The sequence below is a fragment of the Taudactylus pleione genome, unplaced genomic scaffold (genome assembly GCF_031769625.1).
Source record: "Taudactylus pleione unplaced genomic scaffold, aTauple2 ptg000015l, whole genome shotgun sequence".
Lineage (NCBI taxonomy): Eukaryota > Metazoa > Chordata > Amphibia > Anura > Myobatrachidae > Taudactylus > Taudactylus pleione.
In genome coordinates this window covers 11,820,557-11,842,701 of record NW_028284417.1, presented here as the reverse complement: position 1 = coordinate 11,842,701, position 22,145 = coordinate 11,820,557, and the positions used below count along the sequence as shown (strand labels likewise).

The window sequence follows — 22,145 nt, the reverse complement described above, 5'->3', positions numbered from 1 at the left end:
TCTGTGAAGCCCCCCACCCAGTACCCCATCCACAAGCCAGGCAATTTACATTGCCATGCTGGAGGCAGAAGATGATTTTGCCCCATTTTTTGAAGATGTAATTTATTTTGTTTGTATTATTGTTGCCTGTGCTATCATCAAATTTTATCACTCCCAATAAGTACTTTATGGTATACGGTGATGATGACGCTGATTGGACAAGGTCACTACACACATGGCGCAAGTATAGATTGATGGAAGCCGGGGCCACAATCTGTACTTGTGCCATGTGTGTATTGGCCTGTTCAATCTGGCATCTGACCCACCTTATACAATACAGCAGCCTAGCTATTGGAACTGATAAAATTTGGTGATAATGTTGTTTTATACATTTTATATGCATGATTTAAAATTTATATCTAAAAAAAAACACCAAATTTTTTTATTTATTACTGTGCAGTGTTGTTGGCACAGTGTTGTTAATGCAGCCTTATTAGCTGACAATATTGGTACTGCAGCACTTTAACAATAGCCTTGCAGGTCTCCGGGATGATGACGCCCAAGGACTGAGGGGAGATGAGCGTCCCAAACTTCAGGTCTTCCAGTGACCTTCATGTAGCCAGGTACCTCAGGGTAGCCACCAGCCTCTCTTCAGCAGGGATTGCCCTCCGCAGCCTTGTGTCCTGCCTCCGGATGTGGGGGGGTCACCATACTCACCAACTCCTGGAAAGTGCCGTCATCCATGCGCAGGTAGTTGTGGTAGTCGTCCGGGTTGTTCTCCTTGATCTCCATCAGCAGGGACATGTGAGAGCGAGTATCCCTTTGCAGCAGCCACTCCTTGGTCCAGCATGCTCTCCTCCTTCGCTGGGCCCTCTCCTTCATCACCTTGACCCCAGCATAGGCGACCAACACTCTATACCAATAGGGATCCATCAGCACAGAATTCAGGAACAGGATAGAATGCAGGTAGAACACACTTGCAGGTAGAACACACTTTGTAAAAGGCAAGCCAAATACAAAGCAGAGCACAGTAGCAATGTACAGAGTTCAGCGGGTATACACCTAGCCTCACCCACTACGACCCTGTGTAGAGTTTGTATATTCTCCCTGTGCTTGCGTGAGTTTCCTCCGGGTACTCCGGTTTCCTCCCACACTCCAAAAATATACTGGTAGGTTCATTGGCTCCCTACAAAATTGACCATAGTGTGTATGTGTGTGAGCATGTGATAGGGAATATAGAGTATAAGCTCCACTGGGGCAGGGACTGATGTGAATGATAAGATATTCTCTGTAAAGCGCTGCGGAATTTGTGTGTGCTATATAAATAACTGGTAATAATAATAATAATAACAGTAGCAGAGCAGAATGTGCAGAGTTAAAATGGCACCTGCTTTTTATACCCCCTAGCTAGCCCCACCCATTATTTATATGTCCATCCAATTGTGAAGAGCCTCATGCGTTGTTTGGTAAGCTCACGATCTGACGATTTGGACAACCCACACGATGCACGATAAATCATGAGATCGTGTATCAAATTGGTGGCTTTTAGACCAAATCCTGCCCATGACTGCCAGGGAGCTCCTGGGGAGAGTTCATGTGAAATTGTACACGATGTCGGATCGTGAGCACATCTGCAAGTGTGTAGGCACCTTAACCCAAGTCTTGGCTCTGGTGTATGAACCACATAAATTGTCACATGCTATAAATAACATTTGGGAAAAGCAATACATAACGGAGTAATTATTTAGCATAAAAAAATAAATAGCAGAGCTAATATTTTGTTTGGGAACATGGAAACAAGTTGCACGAAGATATGTAAATAGGTTTTATGGAACACTATTGTTTCAGGTAAACTTCACTTGAACTAATGAACTGACTGAAAAGTATGCAGTGTTCTACAGTATATAAAATAAAAACATTTAATGTTGGCATACATTGCGCATGTTTTGACAGTACTAGGGAAAACATACAGTATTTAACATCCAGTTTAGGTAGGCCAATACTTTTATAAATGTTTATTTAATTCTTGTGGTCATAATATACAATGTACCACATTTTAATTTCACTGAATACAGCATACAACTGGGGGCGTAATTTATGACATTATCTGAAAACTAAAAATCAGGGGCTTTCCATGAATGTGGAAGTTATGCAGTGTTTATGAAAAGAGTAGGGGACTTTTTTTCTTGTCTTCTCTAGTCCTGGGCGGAGGGATACCATAGCTAGTGAGAACCGATCTCTCTCAGGCTTGTTGTTTCCTCCTCCTCCCTCCGCCTGGTTTTGCATGGTGGAAGCGGAGGCTTCTCTTTCTCCTTCCTGCTCCAGACCCTGACAGCTCCAGGGGCAGGGCCCGGGGATCCGCTCCGGCGGCGGTGGCGGGAGGAGGAGGCAGCAGTAGTGAAAGCAAAGGAGGAGGGGGGGGGATACTCAGCTACCCCAACATGTCCTCCTCCAGCAGCCAGCACAGCACCGAGCTCAAATCCGGTATGTGCGACCTCCCCAGCAGCACCCCATCCCCCCGAATAAACCATATATATGGTTCTATGCAGTGTAGGATGCGTGTATGCTTGGTCCCTCACCCTCTGTTTCTGTGTCTTCCAGAGCTGTATTTCCTCGTTGCCAGATTCCTGGAAGATGGACCCTGCCAGGAGGCAGCTCAGGTATAAACCTAAGGAAAGGGGGTGGTTCCCCTTCATTCAGCCCTAGTTCTGTGCTAGCCCCCAATATCTGTGCTCAGGTGTATTTGGGGGTTCGGGACATGTTGTGATCCTCTGCTCTGTCTTCCCAGGTCCTGATCCGAGAGGTGGAAAAGAAAGAGGTGAGCGGGGACACGGACGGGGAATTCGGGAATGGGGGACTTCAGAGCCCCCCTATATTGTGTACTGGGCACTGTGCCCCCCACTGATGCCACATCGCTGCCCCCCTGTAGTGCTCATGCCGAGCCATTCCTCACAAGACAACAGGAGAATGCCAGGGCTCGGAGCCTTCTGCACCCTCCCCCACCAAGCCAGGCATCACTTAGCAGGGGGCGTGGGAGCCATGTATTAGTATCGGGGGGCTGCGGGGTGATGTACCCTGACTATCACACCCCCTGGCAGCATGTGGGGTAAGCACCTGGGTGTGGGGCTGCATACAATAACCCCACGAGAGAGAGAGGCAGAGAGCAGGGACGTCCTGGCAGATCAGCATGGACGCTGCAGCCAGAAATCTCACCAAACACCAATATAAATAGAAGTAGTTTCCGATGCGCCCTGACCAGGATGTGAGATGGTAACAGACCCCCTCGCTCTGTCTCTTTCTATTGCAGCTGCTGCCGAAAAGGGCGGACTGGACGGGCAAGGAGCACCCCAGGACTTACCAGAATTTGGTGAGACTTTCCTACCGCTTAGGAAAAGTTTTTTTATTACCTTATATTTTCGCACAGTGAAATAAAATTGAATTTCCCGCATTTTTTTGGTACTTGCCACTGATGTATGGTGCATGCACTAAGCCTGGCAGTGGGGTTATCGGGCGGAATGAGGCTTTATGTTGGTCGGCTAGGAATGGCTGGGTGGTGGTTACTCTCTGCCAGGGTCACCGGTGTTTATCTTACTATAGAGTCAGGTAAATGCCATTTTAATATGCTAGAAATAAAAGAGACGTCATAGATGTTGTGCAGCAGCAGCGAGGAGATGGAGGAGGGACCTGAGTGCAGCCCTGGAAGCAGGGGGGAGGGCTCTCCTGCTCTATGCACATAACACACTGCCCCAGGCACAACTCACATCACTGCAAGCATGGCAAACACTAGTTATTTCAGCTAAAAGGCCTCATCTGAGCAAGAATGCAGCTATTTATTGTGATGCACACCTTATTGCTGCTGTAAGTAGATTACATACATATGCATTGTTAACATGTCCAGGTAGTATAATATTTTTTTTGACTAGTTTAGGTTGTCTTTGTGAATGTAGAATGTTGTGTCATTTGGTACTAGTTTACATAATGTAGTCAAAGGGTTAATCTGTTTTTATAATTCTTATTTTTTTTTTTAAACCCCCTTTTGTGCACTTTCCTCTCCATCAGTCTCTGGGTTATGTAACTGACAGCAGTTAATGTAATTGTTACAATAGTATCAATGTTTGTTTACTAGAACAGTAATAATAAAACAAATGATATTTAACCTTTTACATCTGTATTGTTTTGACAATGTGAATGGATTTTTCTTCTGTTTTAAGGGGCTGGGGGTGTACAGCTTTGTAAACCATTTTCCTGCATCTTAGAACATGTTTGTGTGTTGCATTTTTTATGAATTAATTTTTTAGCTATATACATCTTCAATTTATTTTAACACTTATTTAGTGCTGACGTATCATGTTGTGCTTTTATAATTGGGAATCTAACCTCTGACTGACAAGCCTAGTCCCTACCTTATTTATAATCTTTTTTTTTTTTTTGTGGTTTAATTTCAAGCAGAATTGTTCTGTATGCTATGAGTTTGTTCTGCTAATTGCATTTATGCACACAGATAAGCAGAATAATACATGCTGTTCTCATGATTACGAACTTTGTAATTGTGTACTGTCGACCCCCCCTGTTTACAGCACTGGATATTTTGTGGTGCCTTATAAGTAACATTTGAATAAATGAGGAAAGTAAGTGTCATATGAATGCAAAATATTCAGTGAAGCTGATTTAGAATTTAATTTCCTTGTTAGAGTAAAGTTTAATTTACATGTTTTAGGGTATTTATCACTAGATGGTGATAGACTAGATTTTTTTCAAAGTGACTGTTTTAAGCCTTGGATAGATGGACAACACTCAATAAAAGTATTCATTTTAGATTGTTTGTTATTGTCTTTAACTTATTAACTTTTCCATGTTATCTGGGAATGTTATATAAACAGAAATCTTTGTTTTCCCACTATGTTTCAGCCATGTGTTATGAGCTAGAATTTGTTTCTTGTCGCCCTACTTTTTCTGTGGTTCATTTATGGGTACCTTTTACCAAATAATTTGGTAAAGGTCTCAAGAGGACTAATAATTCATCTGAGGGTGGAATACCCATTAAAATGATAACTACTATGAATTGATATAAGCTTAATAATTACTATTCATTAATAGTAATTAGGTTAAAATGTTTTTTTTAAATTTCTATATTTCATGCCATCCTGATTTTTTTTGGTGCACAGATTTGCCAAGAGGAACATCTTGTGCCCTTTGATCACCTATATGCATTAAGAAAAGTTTGCTTTGCATTTAGTAAAATGTGATCACTTTGGTGAGCAGTTAACCAATAACTTTAGGTATGAGTCTGTTTTGGACAGTGAAGTTTAGTGTGGTTTTTATTTTACCTAATTAATACTTTAACAAGCAATCCAGTATCAAATGTAAGCCTCAGTTGGACCGCCACAGGTTACACAGTCTGGGCTGGTTGTCGCTAGTAAAAGCTTGGGCTACCTCAGTATAATGGTAAAGGGTCCATAAAACCATTCCATTATACATATGTATTAATAAAGTAAAACACAAATGTATTAATAAACAAAGGCAAAACTCCTGAAAATCTTGTTTACCAATTGTGCCCCCATTGTAAAGAAATATAAAGAAAATATTATCTCTATGCAAGCTACTCTGCTGTAACCCTGCAGCAGAATAAGAAGAATTGGGGCTCCTCTTAAGCTGGGTACACACTAGGTCGACCGTTCGGCCGATCTATCGATCGATTGGTAAGTGTGTATATACACTTACCAATTCGTCTGCCCGATGTGCTGGGCTTGACAGCTCGAATGGGTGGGCATATGTCGCCCGCCCTGTCAATCGCCGCAGGATCTCGCAGCATGTGTATTGGCAGTCGTCGGGATGCCCGTACACACCAGCAGATGGCCGATATATTGGCCATCTACTGTACTGCACAGCAGATTATTCACAGATTTATCCAATGTCGTTCAGACGTATCCACTGTACACACCTGGCGATATATTGCCCGTTCAATGGAGTGGGAGATATCTGTCAGTGTGTACCCAGCTTTAGCTTGACATCCAACCACAAGTTGTTTCCCACACTAATTGCAATGTTATGAAGTGGAGAAATTGGGAATTCCTGCTTTGTACATACTGTACATCTATTTCAACTGAACCTATATTAGGGTGAAGAAAAATATTACAGAATTGTCTGGTTGCATTAGTACTACTGGCACACTCATTTCAAAACACTATTGTGCTAAACAGTTAGGTATCTACACAATGTGTTCTAATGATCAGTGGACTTTGTTCGCTGACCTGCGTAAAATGGAACGAACAATGTTCACGAGAACTTTCTTGTAATGCAAACTTCGCAGGTGCAAACCTGACTGCAGAAGGGTTCAGATTCAGAGAATTGAGTCTCCATCTATCTTTTATTGGACTTATGGGGCCTATACGGGATGTAGCATACTACTCTGAAATCCCGACAAGGGACTTAAGATAGGCGTTTAAATACCGACGCCTATTTTAATCCGAAGGCGGAACGCTGAAGGACGCCAGAACGAACAAGGTAAGCCCGGGGCGCCCTTAGCCGCGGTGGGGAAGGGTTAGGTTTAGGGAGCCTAGTGGGGTTAGGTTTTTTGGGGGGGGGTTAGGGTTAGGCACCCCCAGGGCGGAGAATTAGGGCTAGGCACCATTGGGAAGTGTGTGGGGGGGAGGGTTTAGGGTTAGGCACTAACGGGTCGGGTTAGGGTGCGGGGTGGGGAGGGTTAGGCTACAAGAAGGGAGGGTTAGGGGGGGGGGGGGAGGATAAGTATAGCAACCATTGGAATGCTGCTGTCTGTATTCTTACAGGAGGCATCCCAACAGCCAGCATTACATACCCTATACATCAGCAATCGCAAAAAACGATTCACAGATTCTGCTTTTTTCCTGATTTAACAATTCTTCAATCCACCAATATGTACCCATACATTGCTGATAATTTTCAGATTGGTTGCTGAAATCCAATATGTTTGACAACCTGATTAACCAATTTTGATCACTTTTTGTCCGGAACTGGCAGACACTGAACCTCATATTTTGCCAAATGTTTTACAGAATTCGCTGCAAAACACGGAATTGCCCTAATTGATTGCTGATGTATGGATCCCATAAGTTTGACTGTTGAAAGATAATTAGGAAGCACCAATAGTCACTCCCGTTTTGTTTGTTTTTTAGCTATTTGTATAAAAGATAATATGGCTGTGTTTTGTCCAAAATAATTTATTCCTTTAGAGTTGGTATTACATCTTTGCTTTTAAACTTTAGCTCTTCTCCAGCTTCTGAAGTGCTCAATGTTTATTTGTTCTTTTTAGTATTTTTTTTATTTTTATAGTAGCTAAATAGTGCAATACTTGCAATACTTGCAAATCTCAATTTATCATGAGAGTTTAAAAGACTCTCTTATGGGGTCTGCTGAAATGTGTGTATTGGAGAACATTATAAACAGCTAGTATATGGCCATTCAGGATGTAGTTAAAAAGCCGGCGGGCGAGATCCCAGGTGCCGATTTACTGCCGCTGGAAATGCTGATGCCGCTATCCCGAATGAGATCAGAATATCGGTGTCGGCATCCCGACTGCCAGAGTCCTGAATGTCCGGATGCCGGGTAATTATCACTGTCCCCGGGGATAGGGGGGGTTAGGTTTAGGCACCCCAGGGGGGGAGGTTAGGCTACAGGGAAGGGCAAATAGGGTTAGACAACCCCCTCCCCCCCCCCGGGAGGGTTATTTTTAGGGTGCCGGAAGGAGGGCTTAGGCACGACCGGGGGGAGGTTAGGGTTAGGCACTAGGGGGGATGTTAGGGCTAGGCACTACTTAGAGGGTTGAGGGGGAGGGTTAGGGTACTTACCGCGGGAAGCAATCGGGAAGCCGACTGCCTAAATACCGGCAGCCGGCTTCCCGACTGTCATATCCCGGCAAGGGTGAAATGCCGGGCGTCTAGATGTAGACGCCCGCATTTCCCCTACGCCGGGAGACCAGCGCCCGGCATACCGATCGTAGTGATGCCGGGTGCCGCGAGCGGACAGCCGCAGGGGGGAGGATTAGGTTTAGGGCTCCCGAGGGGGACTTAGGGTTAGGCACCCCCCGGGAGGGTTAGGGTTAGGCTAGGGGGAGGGAGGGTTAGGCACCCCCGGGGGGGACTTAGGGTTAGGATTCCCCCCGGGGACTTAGGTTTAGGCAACGGGGAAGGGGGTGGTTAGGGTTAGGCACTTGAGGGGGGATTAGGGTTAGGCACCCCTAAGGAGGGTTAGGGTTAGGGGGGTTAGGTTAGTAGATACTTACCTATCCACGATTGGGATTTCCAGTGCTGTCGGGCTTCCGCTGCTTCTAACTCTGCTCTTGTCGGGCTGTCGCTGATGGGAATCGTCTGTAATCGGGATGCCGCTGTCGGGATTTGAACCGCCGGCTATTGAGCCATTCACATCTGACCCATTCCCTTACCGCCCCTGTCGGGATCGTCTGTAATCGGGATGCCGCTGTCGGGATTTGAACCGCCGGCTATTGAGCCATTCACATCGGTCCCTTCCCCAGTGAAACTTGCAATCTATATTCCCTACCACATGTACATGCAAACATATACACACTAGGGTTACTTTTTTTTTGTCAGAGGCCAATTAACCTACATATTTTTTTTGGAATATGAGAGTTAACGATTGTATCCGGAGGAATCCCATGCAAGCACGGGAAGAATATACAAGCTCCACACAGGGCAGTGATGGGAATCCGAGCTGTAACTAGACTTTTTGGTACCCTGTGCCAGAGAGAGCATTGGTGCCCCCCCCCCCTGTTTTTTCAATAGGGACATAAGAGTGCACCTGCAAAAAGGGCCATGGCTTCATGAGGAATGGCCAGGAAGAGATGGGGGAGGCCAGAAGATGCTGGGGGTAAAGGAAGCTACAAGTGAGAGCGATAATAAACCGGAAAATTGACAGGCTTTAACAGCGCCCCCTCCTCTGCGGTGCCCTGTGCCATGGCACAGGTCGCACTACCCTAGTTATGGCCCTGGTGGGAATCAAACCCATGATGTGAGGCAGTAATGCTAACCATTACACCATTTGTGCTGCCCGAACATTGGTGAACACTTGTCCACGCTGCTTGAGTAATTGTGACATCCTCCCTGTTTTACATATAAAATGTAATTATTTTAATTTGGAGTGCCGTGCTTTTAAATGTGAAGTCAAAAGTGCCCATATGCTACTTACCTTTTGATCCCTTCACTGGCAAGGGCAACTAATCTGTCCCCTGTTTACTACATTGTAGACTGTTTTGCTAATAACCTTTTTAATTCCTCTGCATATAATATTTGGACAAGTGTCCAAGGTGTTTTTGTCTTTAGCAAAAGTTTTTTTTTTTTTTCTTTTTGTAATTTTACCAATGTTCTTGGCCTCCTTTAACCTGATGTAGGATACAACCTGTAGTACCAACCACCTTCTGCCATTTATGAAGATCAAACATGATCAATATAGTAAATTTGAGTTTAGCAGCCAGATCTATGGGGGGGAATTAATTTCTCATCGCTGGGATGTAGCCTACTGGGTTAAGTGTCCAGAGCTATTCAATTGAACGTATTGTGCCTGGCATTTAACCTGAGAGATGCACCTAACTACGACTACTGCCTGGGTAAACTGCATCTCCTGGGTTAAGTGCCGGGCGTGATGTTTCTGCACGTGGTAACACCGCAACTATACTTGAGGGCCTAGTTAATGTGGACTTCTGCTTGCACCTCAGGAGAGTGCGGGCAGAAATCCGCTAGTCCGTAGTATTGCAGCATAGGCAATTGAATGTCCTTGGGTGCTCATCCCTGGAGCTTAACATACTTGCACTTAGACGCAGGGTTTATTCCGTGGGGAAAAGCTGTGTCCCACGCCCAGAGCAATACAATTATTCACCATTTCCCTACACTGTAAACCCTAGTGCAATGCGCGGTAACCCATAGATTACGCATAAATGGAATCTGTGGGTTTCTCTCCACGTTAAATCAGTAAATTCAAGAGGGTGGATTTTAATGCTGACTTTTCCTCGCTGCTCCTGAGATTGCAAGAAAAACCTATGTGGCTTATCATGCAGGGGGATACAGGACCTAATCAATCGGATGTGCCTCTTGGTGTTCTATCTTGTTTTGCAGAGCTTTTTGATATATTGCAGTGATCGCAAAATACGCGCTAGAGCACGTATTTACGCGATACAGGCAGTTGGGGACCTGGTTTTTAAAAAGCACGGGTCCTGCAGGACGCGCTGTGTGTTCTGTGTCCACAGCAGCCAATCACTGCAAGCAGCGTATCCCTAACCAAACGCTGCCGGCAGCAATTGGTTTGGGAGGTGCTGCCGCAGTGATTTGGCTGCTGCATACATAACACACACACAGCGCATACAGCAGGCCCTCTCTCTCAACTAATTGCTGCCGGCAGCGCTGCCTGCGATGTAACAGCCGGACCAATGGGAACGATGTCCGCTGTGACCAATAGGAGAGCCTTTACTTTATATGTAACCATGACACATTGCTGAGTCCACGTGACTGCGCCCCCGCCCCAGTGCAATGTATGGACTTTAGTAGAACTGCAGTACTCGGCCAGCTACCCGGGTATCAGTTAAGGGCAGGAGTTTCCAGGTTGAATTATCCTGTAAAGGAGCAGGTGTAGGAGGATACCTGCCCCTAACCCCCTTCTTTCCCCCCAGTACTGCCCTAGCTGCTAACTACCCTTACCCTCTCCTTAGCTCCTGTACTGCTTACCCCTAGCCTCTTCCTTGTCCCCAGTACTGCCTCAGCTGCTATCTTCCTTTGCCCCCTCCCTACCCCCAGTACTCCTTGCCCCCCAGCGCTGTCATAACTGCTGTCTTCACTTCTCTCCCTACCAGTGTGGCTCTGCCTGTCCTTACTTCCCTCTACCCACAGTTGTACTCCAACTTCTCCCTGCCTATACCCCCAGCTCTACTCAATTCCTGCTTGCTCTTAACCCCAACTACCCCAACTGCTACCTGCCCCAGCACTGTTCCAACTGCTGCCTGCCCTCACCTCCAATAATATGTTATGGGAGCCAGAAACTGTGGAGCAGGACCCCAGTTTCCTAAAGCCAGGTGTCCTTGGGACCCACAATTTTTTTTTTTTTTTGCTCAGCGTGATCACTGTATTGTATATTTCATATTTTGTTTGATTCTTTATAGATTTGTACCAGGCTGTACCCAATGAATGTCTGCAATGTTTCAGAGGTTCAATGCTGAAGTTAGAATATTGTCACTAATTTTCACTGTTGTAATTTGGACAGTTTTGTGTAGGTTTCAAATATCTAAAAGTGCATTCAAATTCTTAATATTTTGTAGAAGAGGGTAAGTGGTTATCATATTGCCTTCTTTCATGTCAGAACACCTATACTCCTCCTTCAGAAGTTGCTTGTTAAATACCGGAATGTTTTTGTGACATTGCCGGTCACTGTTCTTTTACTTGCAGTTTAGCAACAATATTTAAACCACTTTCTTTTTACAGTATCACATTTTGTTAAAACCGAGTAACAAATGATTTCCTGGCACTTTATAGAACAGTTTTTTGTCCATAGAATGAGGTCATAGGTGTCTTAATATTAGATAGTATTACTTATTTATCATTTATAGATCTATGCATTTAAGTAATGTTTTCGTTTTGTTTGTCCCAACTCTGCCCACATTTTAGAATATTACTAGCAAATTTCCTGTCTCTCCACTCTAGTCCACTTGTATAATTGAACAAATCTGCTATGAACACAACATGAAGAGGCCACAGTTTTAAGTATGCAAGTATGTCATGTAACAGCACAGTGTTTGAGGGAAACTGCATTGAAAGGGTAAATTGACTAAAACCCTTCTGTTTTCCAAAATCTATCTTTTCCTTTTGACAAGTATTTGGGGCTAGTATAGCTTCTAGAAGACATTTATGACAATTCTGTCAAATGTAAGCATGCCAACAATACTGAGGCTAGGGGGTATTTTTACTAAAGTGCAGGTTTTTAGAGTAGAGTTGTTGCCTCTAGCAACCAGATTCTACTTATCATTTGGCACCTTCTAGAAGATAATAGCTAGAATCTGGTTGCTATGGGTAACAACTCCACTTCTAAAAGCTGGACTTTAGTAAATATACCCCAGGTCTAGATGTGCATGCAAGGTTTATAACATTATTTTTATTATTGATATTGTCCAGGTATTATGATGGTGTTAAAAATAAATTATTTTCATGGCAGAAAACAGGTATTTGGCCGTCCTTATCAGTACATCACCTAGGCAGATTGTCTATATTGCAGACTGAGGTATTTTAACTATAGAAAATTAGGTATTTTTTTTTTAAAGGAAAGTGGTGCAAAACAAATTAAAACGTTTGTTTTGCAAAATTATTTTTTAACTTTGTGCACTTATACTGTTTAAATGCTCTGAATCAAACCATTGACTGACTAAAGGAATTTTAAAATATGTAAAAATAGTTTCTTGCAGTATTCACAAATTGGGTATTGAATATTTTTATAACTGGAGCATAAACAAATGGTGATGTGTGTATAGTATGTTGCAGATCAATGTCTGACCAGTACCAGTTATAGCACAAGTATTATGGACTCAGTATATGCTGGATCACTCCCACCACTGATGAACTTAACCCTGTGCGCGGCCTGGCAATGCAGGGTTCTCTTCTCTTCGGTCTGCCTCATCTCCGTTGCTGACTGTGCATGGCGCAGATGGGATAGGTCACCATTTATTAATTTATATAGATTTTAAATAGAGGTTACCAGTTTTTTTTTTTTTTTTTTTTAAACTGGAATATATATAAATTCCATAGGGAAGATATATCCCAAAAAGGCTTATTATCTGCGCCACATATCACTTTGCATACTGTCCCCTCTCACCACTAGATGGCCGCTCACACCAGCACACAGAATATTTTTCTGTTTTGCCTGTTTAATAAAGTAAACATTGGTTTCCAAGCTCTTTTATAAGTTTCTTCATGTGCTTGCATATATTACATATGGATATTTTATTTCAGCATTCCATTGAGTAACTGTTTGTTTTTGAAAAATTTTACTAAGATTCTTGGGTTAAATACGTTCTAAAACTTTAATATCTTTTATGGAGTATAAATCTGTTTCACAAGTGGCTAACGTTCCAAAATTTTAAACTGGACGTGGAACTTAAATTAATTGTTAATTGTACAGTGCCTTGCAAAAGTATTCACCCCCTCCCCTTGGCTTTTTACCTTTTTTGTTAATTACAACCTGTAATTTTTTTTTTTTATATGAATTTTATGTGATGAATCTGCACAACATAGTATAATTTGGTGAAGTGAAATGAGGAAATATATATATATATATATATAAGAATCTTTATAAATACAAATCTGAAAATTGGCATGTGCATATGTAATCACCCCCTTTGCTATGAAGCCCCTCAAAAGTTCTGGTGCAACCAATTACCTTCAGAAGTCACATAATTAGTGAAATGAAGTCCACCTGTGTGAAATCAAAGTGTCACATAATCTGTCAGTGTAAACACACCTTTTCTGAAAGGCCCCAGAGGCTGCAACACCACTAAGCAAGAGGCATCACACCATGAAGACCAAGGAGCTCTCCAAGCAAGTCAGGGACAAAGTTTTTGAGAGTACAATTTTGGGTTGGGTTATAAAAAAAAAAAAATATCCAAATCTTTGATGATCCCCCGAAGCACCATCAAATCCATCATCATTAAATGGAAAGAACATGGTACCACAACAAACCTGCCGTGAGCAGGCCGCCCACCAAAACTCACAGACCGGGCAAGGAGGGCATTAATCGGAGAGGCAGCACAGAGACCAAAGGTAACTCTGAAGCAGCTGCAGAGTTCCACAGCAGAGACTGGTGTATCTGTGCATGTGACCACAATAAGCCGTACACTCCATAGAGCTGGGCTTTATGGAAGAGTGGCCGAAAAAAGCCATTACTTAGTGATAAAAATAAGAAGACACGATTTCAGTTTGCCAAAAGGCATGTGGGCGACTCCCCAAATGTATGGAGGAAGGTGCCCTTGTCAGATGAGACTAAAATTTAACTTTTCGGCTACCAAGGAAAACGCTATGTCTGGCGGAAACCCAACACATCCCATCACCCCAAGAACACCATCCCCACAGTGAAACATGTTGGTGGCAGCATCATGTTGTGGGGATGTTTTTCAGCAGCAGGGACTGGGAAACGGATTTGGGTCGAGGGAAAGATGGATGGTGCTAAATACAGGGATATTCTTGAGCAAAACCTGTTTCAGTCTGCCTGTGATTTGAAACTGGGACGGAGGTTCACCTTCCAACAGGACAATGACCCGAAGCATACTGCTAAAGCAACACTCTTGTGGTTTAAGGGGAAACATTTAAATGTGTTGGAATGGCCTAGTCAAAGCCCAGATCTCAATCCAATTGAGAATCTGTGGTCAGACTTGAAGATTGCTGTTAACTAGCGGAAACCATCCAACATGAAAGAGCTTGAGCAGTTTTGCCTGAGGAATGGGCAAAAATCCCAGGGGCAACATGTGGCAAGCTCATAGAGACTTATCCAAAGCGACTTGCAGCTGTAATTGCCACAAAAGGTGGCTCGACAAGGTACTGACTAGAGGGGGGTGAATAGTTATTGCACGCTGAAGTTTTCTCTTATGTTGACCTAAATGTTGTTTAATTCACAATATAAAAAAAATACACATTCAAACAATCCATTTTAATTCCCGGTTGTGAGGCAACAAAACATGAAAAATGCAAAGTGGGGGGTGAATACTTTTACAAGGCATTTAGGGAGAAGAGTGGTTAATTGTCATGTGGGCTCCTGTAGGGAACTGGTGATCTAGTTTCCTAGAACATTTATGGACTGTGGGCCTGATTCAGAGCCGCTCGTTTGCTCCGAGCGATGTTCGCCCAACTGCGCATGGGTCGTAATGCGCATGCGCCAACCAGTCATTGCGGTCGGAAATCGAGCGCTCGCAAAACAGCGAGTGCCTGCTAATTTGAGTGACAGGATGAGGCGTTTGTGGGTGGTAACAGGGGAAGGTGCTTGAAAACGGGGAGTGGTGATCCGAACGCAGGCGTGCCAAACGGTCAAAACGGGCGTTTTAAGGGTGTGTATAATTAACAAAGCAGCGTCATCGACCACGTCACTTGGTTGTTTCTTAGCCTGAACTGTTCGCATGATTGCGGTAGGAAAATCCAACCACAAGCACTGCGAGCAGTTCAGACGCCTTTCGATGTACTCAATTAATCTAATAAATAGCGGAGATGACGTAGGATGCGAGCGGCCAGGGGGCGTCTTTACAAAATAGCGAGCGCATGTTTTGTTCGCTCACTCAGACATAGAGGCGTCAACAGACTGCAAAGAGCGAGCTCTCAATTTAAATATCCGGCCCCTTTTTCTGAGCGAGCGCAAATAGCGTCCGGCTCTGAATCAGGACCTGTAGTCTAACACTTATTACTCATTTGAGTAAGCAATAGGTGTGCTTTCACTACTGTTTGTTTGATCTTATTAAGAAAGGCACGTAAATCAAATTCGAAACTTGTGTTTAAGAATTACTTAAACTGTATCATCTGAAAAACCCTGGTTTATACTGACCACTTTTTTGGAGGGCGTCTGTTTTAAAGATGGTGGCTTGATTGTGCAGTATTAACAGAAATTGTTATCTGGACAACGTCGGAGGCTTAAAGTAGTCTTCTACCACAGACTCCTGGTATGATGACATAAAATCACACTATATAGTGCCAAATTATAATGGCTAGATTACTGGGACAGAACATTTCTAAAACTGCAGCTCTTTTGTGGTGTTTCCGCTGTGCAGTGCCTACCAAAGGTGGTCCAAGGAAGGACAACCGGTGAACTAGCGACTGAGTCATGGGTCCCCAAGGCTCATTGATGTGTGTGGGGAGCGAAGGCTGAGTCCAATCTAACAGAAGTACTACTGTACTGTAGCACAAATTGCTGAAAGTTTATGATGGCTATGATAGAAAGGTATCAGAATGCACAGTGCATTGCAGATTGGTCAGAGTGCCCATGCTGACCCCTGTTCACAGCCTACAATGGGCACATGATGCATCACGTTTTCTTTTACATCATGTGGATGGCCTGGTGCATGTGAGTCGTTTACTTGGTGAAACAACGGCACTAGGATGCACTATGGGAAAAAGGCAAGCCGATGGATGCAGTGTGATGCTCTGGGCAATGTTCTGCTGGGAAACCTATTACTTTTTACATGTACTACCTACCTAAACATTGTTGTAGACTAGGCACACCTTCATGGCAACTGTATTCCCTGATGTCAGTGGTCTCTTTCAGCAGGATAATGTTCCCTGACACAATGCAAATATTGTTTAGGAATGGTTTAAGGAACATGACAAAGGGTTCATTGTGTTGACTTGGCCTTCAAATTCCCCAGATCTCAATTCGATGGAGTATCAGTGGGATGTGTTAGCAAAACCGGTCTGAGCCATAGAGGCCCCACCTTGCGTCTTACAGGACTTAAAGGATCTGCTGCTAACATCTTGGCGACAGATAACACAGGACACCTTCAGAGGTTTTGTGGAGTCCATGCATCGATGGGTCAGAGCTGTTTTGGTGGCATGCGGGGGGACCTACAATATTAGGCTTGTGGATTTGATGTTATAGCTGATAAGGAGATAGATAGATATCTATCTATCACTTTTTTCAAGGGTGATCCGGCACACCTATGAACGTAAGCCAGCAACTTGGGTGCCTTCTGTTAATAGTGGAATTGGATAGAAAGAAATACAGCGGCACTCCAAGGTTTAAATCAATTCACGTATATATTGGTGTACTTCCAACGTTTCAGAGCCACCAGGTTCTTTTTTTTGCAAGGAATACAGGTACAAAAAAAAAAAAAAAGTATTCCTTGACAAAAGAGCCTGGTGGCTTTGAAGCGTTGGAAGTATACCAATATACGTGAATTGATTTAAACCTTGGAGTGCCGCTGTTTGTGTATGTGTGTGAAAAAAAGATATATATATATTTTGGCTGGTGTTGCTCTTTGGTACCATCTACTTTTGTGAAAGAGATTTCAGTTGAAATATCAATAGTTTGGAGGTAGGTTGTTCCTTTTATTATGTACAATGTGTCCAAGGGACTTTTCTGCCCCCCCCCCCCCTCTTTCAGTTCTTTATCTATCATCTCTCCATTATCCATTAGCCATAACCTATCCTATAATGTTGCTCATTATATTATGTATACTGTTTAATGTTGCACAAGTTGTGTACATTGTAGGAATTGTTTTGATAAACTACTGTTTTTTTTTTGTTTGCATATGATGATCTTATCCATAATATCCATAATATATGACTTTTATTGTCTGCGTATTTTATTTTACTTCTGTTAGGGATGCAGTTTCTCATTGAAGCATAACTATGCCTGGCTGCAAAAATTACAAAAATCAATGAAGTGCGGTGAGGGAATTGTTTCTGCATTGACATGGAAACGGCTACAAAGATGGGGGTGCTCTGGGAACTGCAATAATGAAAGAAGAAAATCTGGCTTATCTTCATTTTCCCATGTTAATAGTTAAAATTTGTGAGCCAAGGCTTACTAGGCTTGGTGTGTTAGGCAACAAATCAATAAAGATTTGCATCTGCAAAGTATCTAACTGAATCACAGCAGAAAACGTAAGCACATAATTATCATCAAAGAGTTGCTACTGCTGTGAGTACATTTTCCAGAAAGCTACTGTTTGGCTACCTTAGTATCTAATGCAGCAAAAACCGTAGAGCTGTGCAATGAGGACCAAGGAAAATAAACGCCTGCATGATAGATATCACTGAAAAGTGCACAAGGTAGATATAAATATAAAGAAATGCATTTAACTAAAGCTGGGCACACACTATATGATATATTGCACAATATATCGTTCCCTCAGATTGAAGTGATATGTTATACACTGTATATTGTGTGCTGTCACTCACCATCGACAGCACGCCCCCTTTGGTACGAGACCCGGAGCGACGGCTTGCCTGTTGCTATCCGGGTCTCGCGCATGCGCACGAAGGAGCCGGCTCTGTCGTGCGCATGCGCACTGGGCCACCATCAACCCGCTTGCGAGCGCCCAGCGCTCGCGAGCGTGTCTGAATCAGGCCCATAGTGTGTGCTCTGCTTTACATGCAGATTGTAACGATACATTGCGCCCTTATACACTGGATTGCGCGGTGTGTACGGCGCGCACTATGTATCGTTGCCACACATGGTTGCTGGGTTACACGTTATAATTTTAGAGTGGATGTACCAGACAATTTTAAGTGCATCTGCAGATGAAATGAATGAATGAGTTTTTGTAAATTTTTATCTATAGGGGGAGCAGCAGGCAGCATTCACCTTTAAACAACCTGCATTATTTGTGACATTGATCCCTTGCTGTAGAGATGCTCTATATTACCCCTTTTAGACATAAGCAAAAGCCCGGGAATTTGCCGGGGCACGGTGAGTCTACCAGGGCCCTGCTTATGTTTTAAAGGGTCTGACCTGGGTTTACAGTCCCGGATCAGCGAGCCTGCAGTCGACCAGGGTTATTCCCGGTACTTGAAACCTGGGTCAGTACCCCTGCTCTTGTCTGAAAGGTGCGACCACTGTTTTTAGACCCAGGTCACAAATAGAAAGAGCTGATTGGCTGTTCTAGGCATCTTGACAGGGGTGTGGCTTGCTCTCTTCCATAGCTGTCAGAATTTCAGCCAATCAGAGGGCTTGGCGGCAGGACAGAGTGAGAGAGAGAGAGTGTGCAGCCCTGTACCAGCAGCACTCCAAACCAAGCGACTCCCCGTCTGTTCTCTGCTTTAGCTGCACACTGCTATCCTGGGCACCTCCCCTCCCCAGCACCGTCTCACAGACACTGCTTATATTGGGTGCTGAGCTGTGTACTGAGGTCTGGAGGCATGAGAAGTGGTGTATGATTGCTATATGTGTGTGTCTGAGCAGTGATTGCTGTATGTGTATATGATCAGTGATTGATATGTGTGTATGAGTGTGACATGAGAGCAGCCTGGCAGCACAGGCTTGTAGAATGCGAGGCTTATGTGTGAAAGGGGTCGACGTGGCAAATACACTGCTTCGCTATGTAGTGTAAAAGGGTTTCTTAAAGTTGAGACCCAGGTTACACCCGTGTTGTAAGAAACTCGGGTCGGAACCATGTGTTTGCCGGGGAGTATGTCTGAAAGGGGTATATTTAGATCTTTATACTACTAAATACAAAGATATATAAATGTAATTCCCTCCCCCATGGTTTAGTTGTAGAATGATAAATGGAGAAGTACTGTGCAGAGAGATTTCTTCTCATTACCCTGAAAGTAGTATTCCTTCAGCTTCCCTGAGGCTTATGACTCAACTGTTTTCTGGTCTAAGAAATATGTATCTCACTTTAGCGCCGTGGGTCTAATGAGAATATCATGATTACAAATGAAATGGATGTTATCACAGTTATTGCTAATACCTGGTAAAGGGGATTAAAGATAGCATTTTACTCGCAGAGCTAAACTTGAAATTGTTTGAAATCGTGCTATTATTCCCTCCTTAGATGTACATAATCTTTGTGCCGTTTTTTGGCCTATGATCGAATTGCTTATTTAGACGCTGTCAGCAGTTATACTATTAATGCATATGTATTTTAAGAGTGATTTATGGAAATATTCATGTGTTATGATTTTTTTTGTCATAGGACAAATTCCTATCATGAGTGTACAAAATTTAATGTAGATGTTCTGGAGCCAGTCAGTCAGTCAAATCTGAGCCAGCAAGTTGTTTTATGGAACCACATGTCTGTCTCTCATACTGACGAATGGAGTGCACCATTCTGAAGTTGATGTATTGGGCCCCTTAACCTAACTTTTGGGTGTAATCTCCCTAGTTTTGTATGTCAAGGCTTTGAAAAGAGTCTTATTTGATATGTGTAGTAGGTAGCCCATCTTCTAGCTCCTGCCTCTTTTAGTGATGGGCATCAGTTGGCCCTCCAGGCCTTCACACATGGATCCCACCTCCTTCCTGTTTCCAATAACTATATAGCACTAGTTTAAGATGCTTGCTAATAACTTATTACTGATTCATTGACTTATTTTTTTTTTTCTTTTAAATTGCTACTGAGATGAAGTCTAATGTTTGTAGCCCTTTTAAACATTAAAGGGCCACTCAATATGGGGTAGCACATTGCTTATTACTTGCTTTTTTTTATCTTGGTGTATAGTAAGTAGTACTGGAAATAAAGGTATTGTTTATTTCTCCTATATAATCATGTTGCTATTCCCTTGTTAGCCTGTGCAAGTTTTTATTTTATTTTATCAAGGCTGCTGCTCCTCAAACAAGCCCCTTAGGACCAATGAGAGAGAAGCACCTGCTACTTGGTTTTGTTAAATAATAAACTCTGTTCTCACTGATGTCTGATCAATGCACGGGAAATATGATACCAGCTAGGAGCCATTGTCTATTTATATGGCCATCTAACTGATGTCTACATGTTGCTGTCAGTCTTGTGTGAATGATATATATATATATATATATATGTGTGTGTGTGTGTATTTATTATGTGCTGTGCTTTATTGATGGGAGTAGAGAAGTAGCAACATATCACTTACTGTTCTGTACTGTATAATCATTGGGAACAACGTTGGCACTTAAGTCGTTGTGGCACTGCATTTTAATGAAATAATATATAGATAATAATTGATCCCCAGACTTCTTAAAGTCTCAAAATAGAAGTGTCCTGCTCTACATACTAATATATTCAGGGGCTCTATGGTTACAACATATACTGTGTGTGTGTATGTGTGTGTGTGTATATGTGTATATATATATATATATATATATTATAGCCATCTGATGTGCCGGACCAAAATGTCATAAATGTAACGAGTAAAAATAATAAATGTTTGGAAAATTCAGGATTATTAAAAAAATATTTTTCGATTTTAAACATATAGATGTTAGCTAGTGAAGAGGACACCTTTTTGAACCCATGCTGCAACCCTGTAACTCAAGAAATTTTTTCCATTAAAGTAGAAATAATTTCTACTCAATGTTAACCTTTATTAAATATAGAAAAAATTCCACTTTAGGTCCAGAATAATTTGGATTAGGTGTAAGATAGTCCTACATAGCTGTTAGTCCCTTCTGATGTGGGATGCTCGTATATAGGTTCGCAGGGGGGAGAGGCCGCAAGGGCAAGGTTTTTATGGATTTCAGGGAGTGAGTAAAACAAAGGGACCACTGGATGTTCTATTGTAAGTGCTGACTTGGGTTTTCACTGTAATATATTTCAATTGCACCGCTTCATGAATATCGTCCAGCTCTTGTTTATATGTCCTTGGTGGATCAGATGACAAACATTTATACACATCAGTGTCATTTAATTGTCTATATATTTCACTATATGCAGTTGTGTCTTGTAAGATCACAATAGAATGATCTTCACGGAGTGATTTCAAAGCATGTTGTTGACACGTGAGTAAATTAGGAAGATGTTCATAGGAATTATGGGATGCATTTAACACTTCTTGATCCACTATACGAGAAAAACACCTAATTGAAGCATTTGAGTATTGGGGTTCAAAAACTGATTTATTTTTAACAGGACACTCTTTTTATATACACTGTGTTACCGGAAGTTTAACCAAAGTGTTCCATTTAATTTTAAGTTTCTATTGAATCTCCACAAATCTACTTTCCAATCAAATGCATTAAATATGTTGTGGGTTCGAAAGAGAGACCATGATTTAATAAGTCAGTCTCGGCCGGAGTGAGGATCTGAGCAGACAGATTTACTATTACATTTTCTTTTTGTAGGATCTTTTTCATATGATTCTGGCCTCCATGTCTTGTATGTTGCCTCTTCCTATGCCACTTTTCGCCTGGGTGATAACCCCTAAAGGGGACTTCTGAGATGAAGTAGATGGTATACTATCCTGGTCGCTTTTGAGAGGTTTTATTTCCACTTGAAACATCCGACTCGACTATAAGTGGTTTGTTAAAACCTCTTTTATATATCTCATTAGTATAAAAGAGGTATTAACAAACCACATATAGTCGAGTGTGTTATATTGTTTACATTGTTTTGTCTTGGGACATTTAAATCTGATCAATATTCGGCACTCCTTTAGGTTCTATGTATGCAGCCATTGCTCACTCTGGGGATTATCTCGTTATTGTTGCACATCTTTGTGTTCCTGGAGGTTGTAGCCATATTATGATGCTTT

At 42.6% G+C, this 22,145-nt stretch overlaps 1 protein-coding gene across 1 annotated transcript in view; it reads left to right on the top strand.

The window, feature by feature from the left end:
- The first annotated feature begins 2,339 nt into the window (after positions 1 to 2,339).
- The window catches only part of PHIP (PHIP subunit of CUL4-Ring ligase complex), a 228,528-nt gene continuing 208,722 nt past the window's right edge, over positions 2,340 to 22,145 (top strand). Inside the window, exons 1-4 of the mRNA XM_088471636.1 lie at positions 2,340 to 2,463; positions 2,581 to 2,639; positions 2,768 to 2,797; positions 3,287 to 3,346. Coding sequence (XP_088327762.1) covers positions 2,421 to 2,463; positions 2,581 to 2,639; positions 2,768 to 2,797; positions 3,287 to 3,346 — 192 coding nt within the window. The 5' untranslated portion in view covers positions 2,340 to 2,420. The remainder of the gene's footprint in view (positions 2,464 to 2,580; positions 2,640 to 2,767; positions 2,798 to 3,286; positions 3,347 to 22,145) is intronic.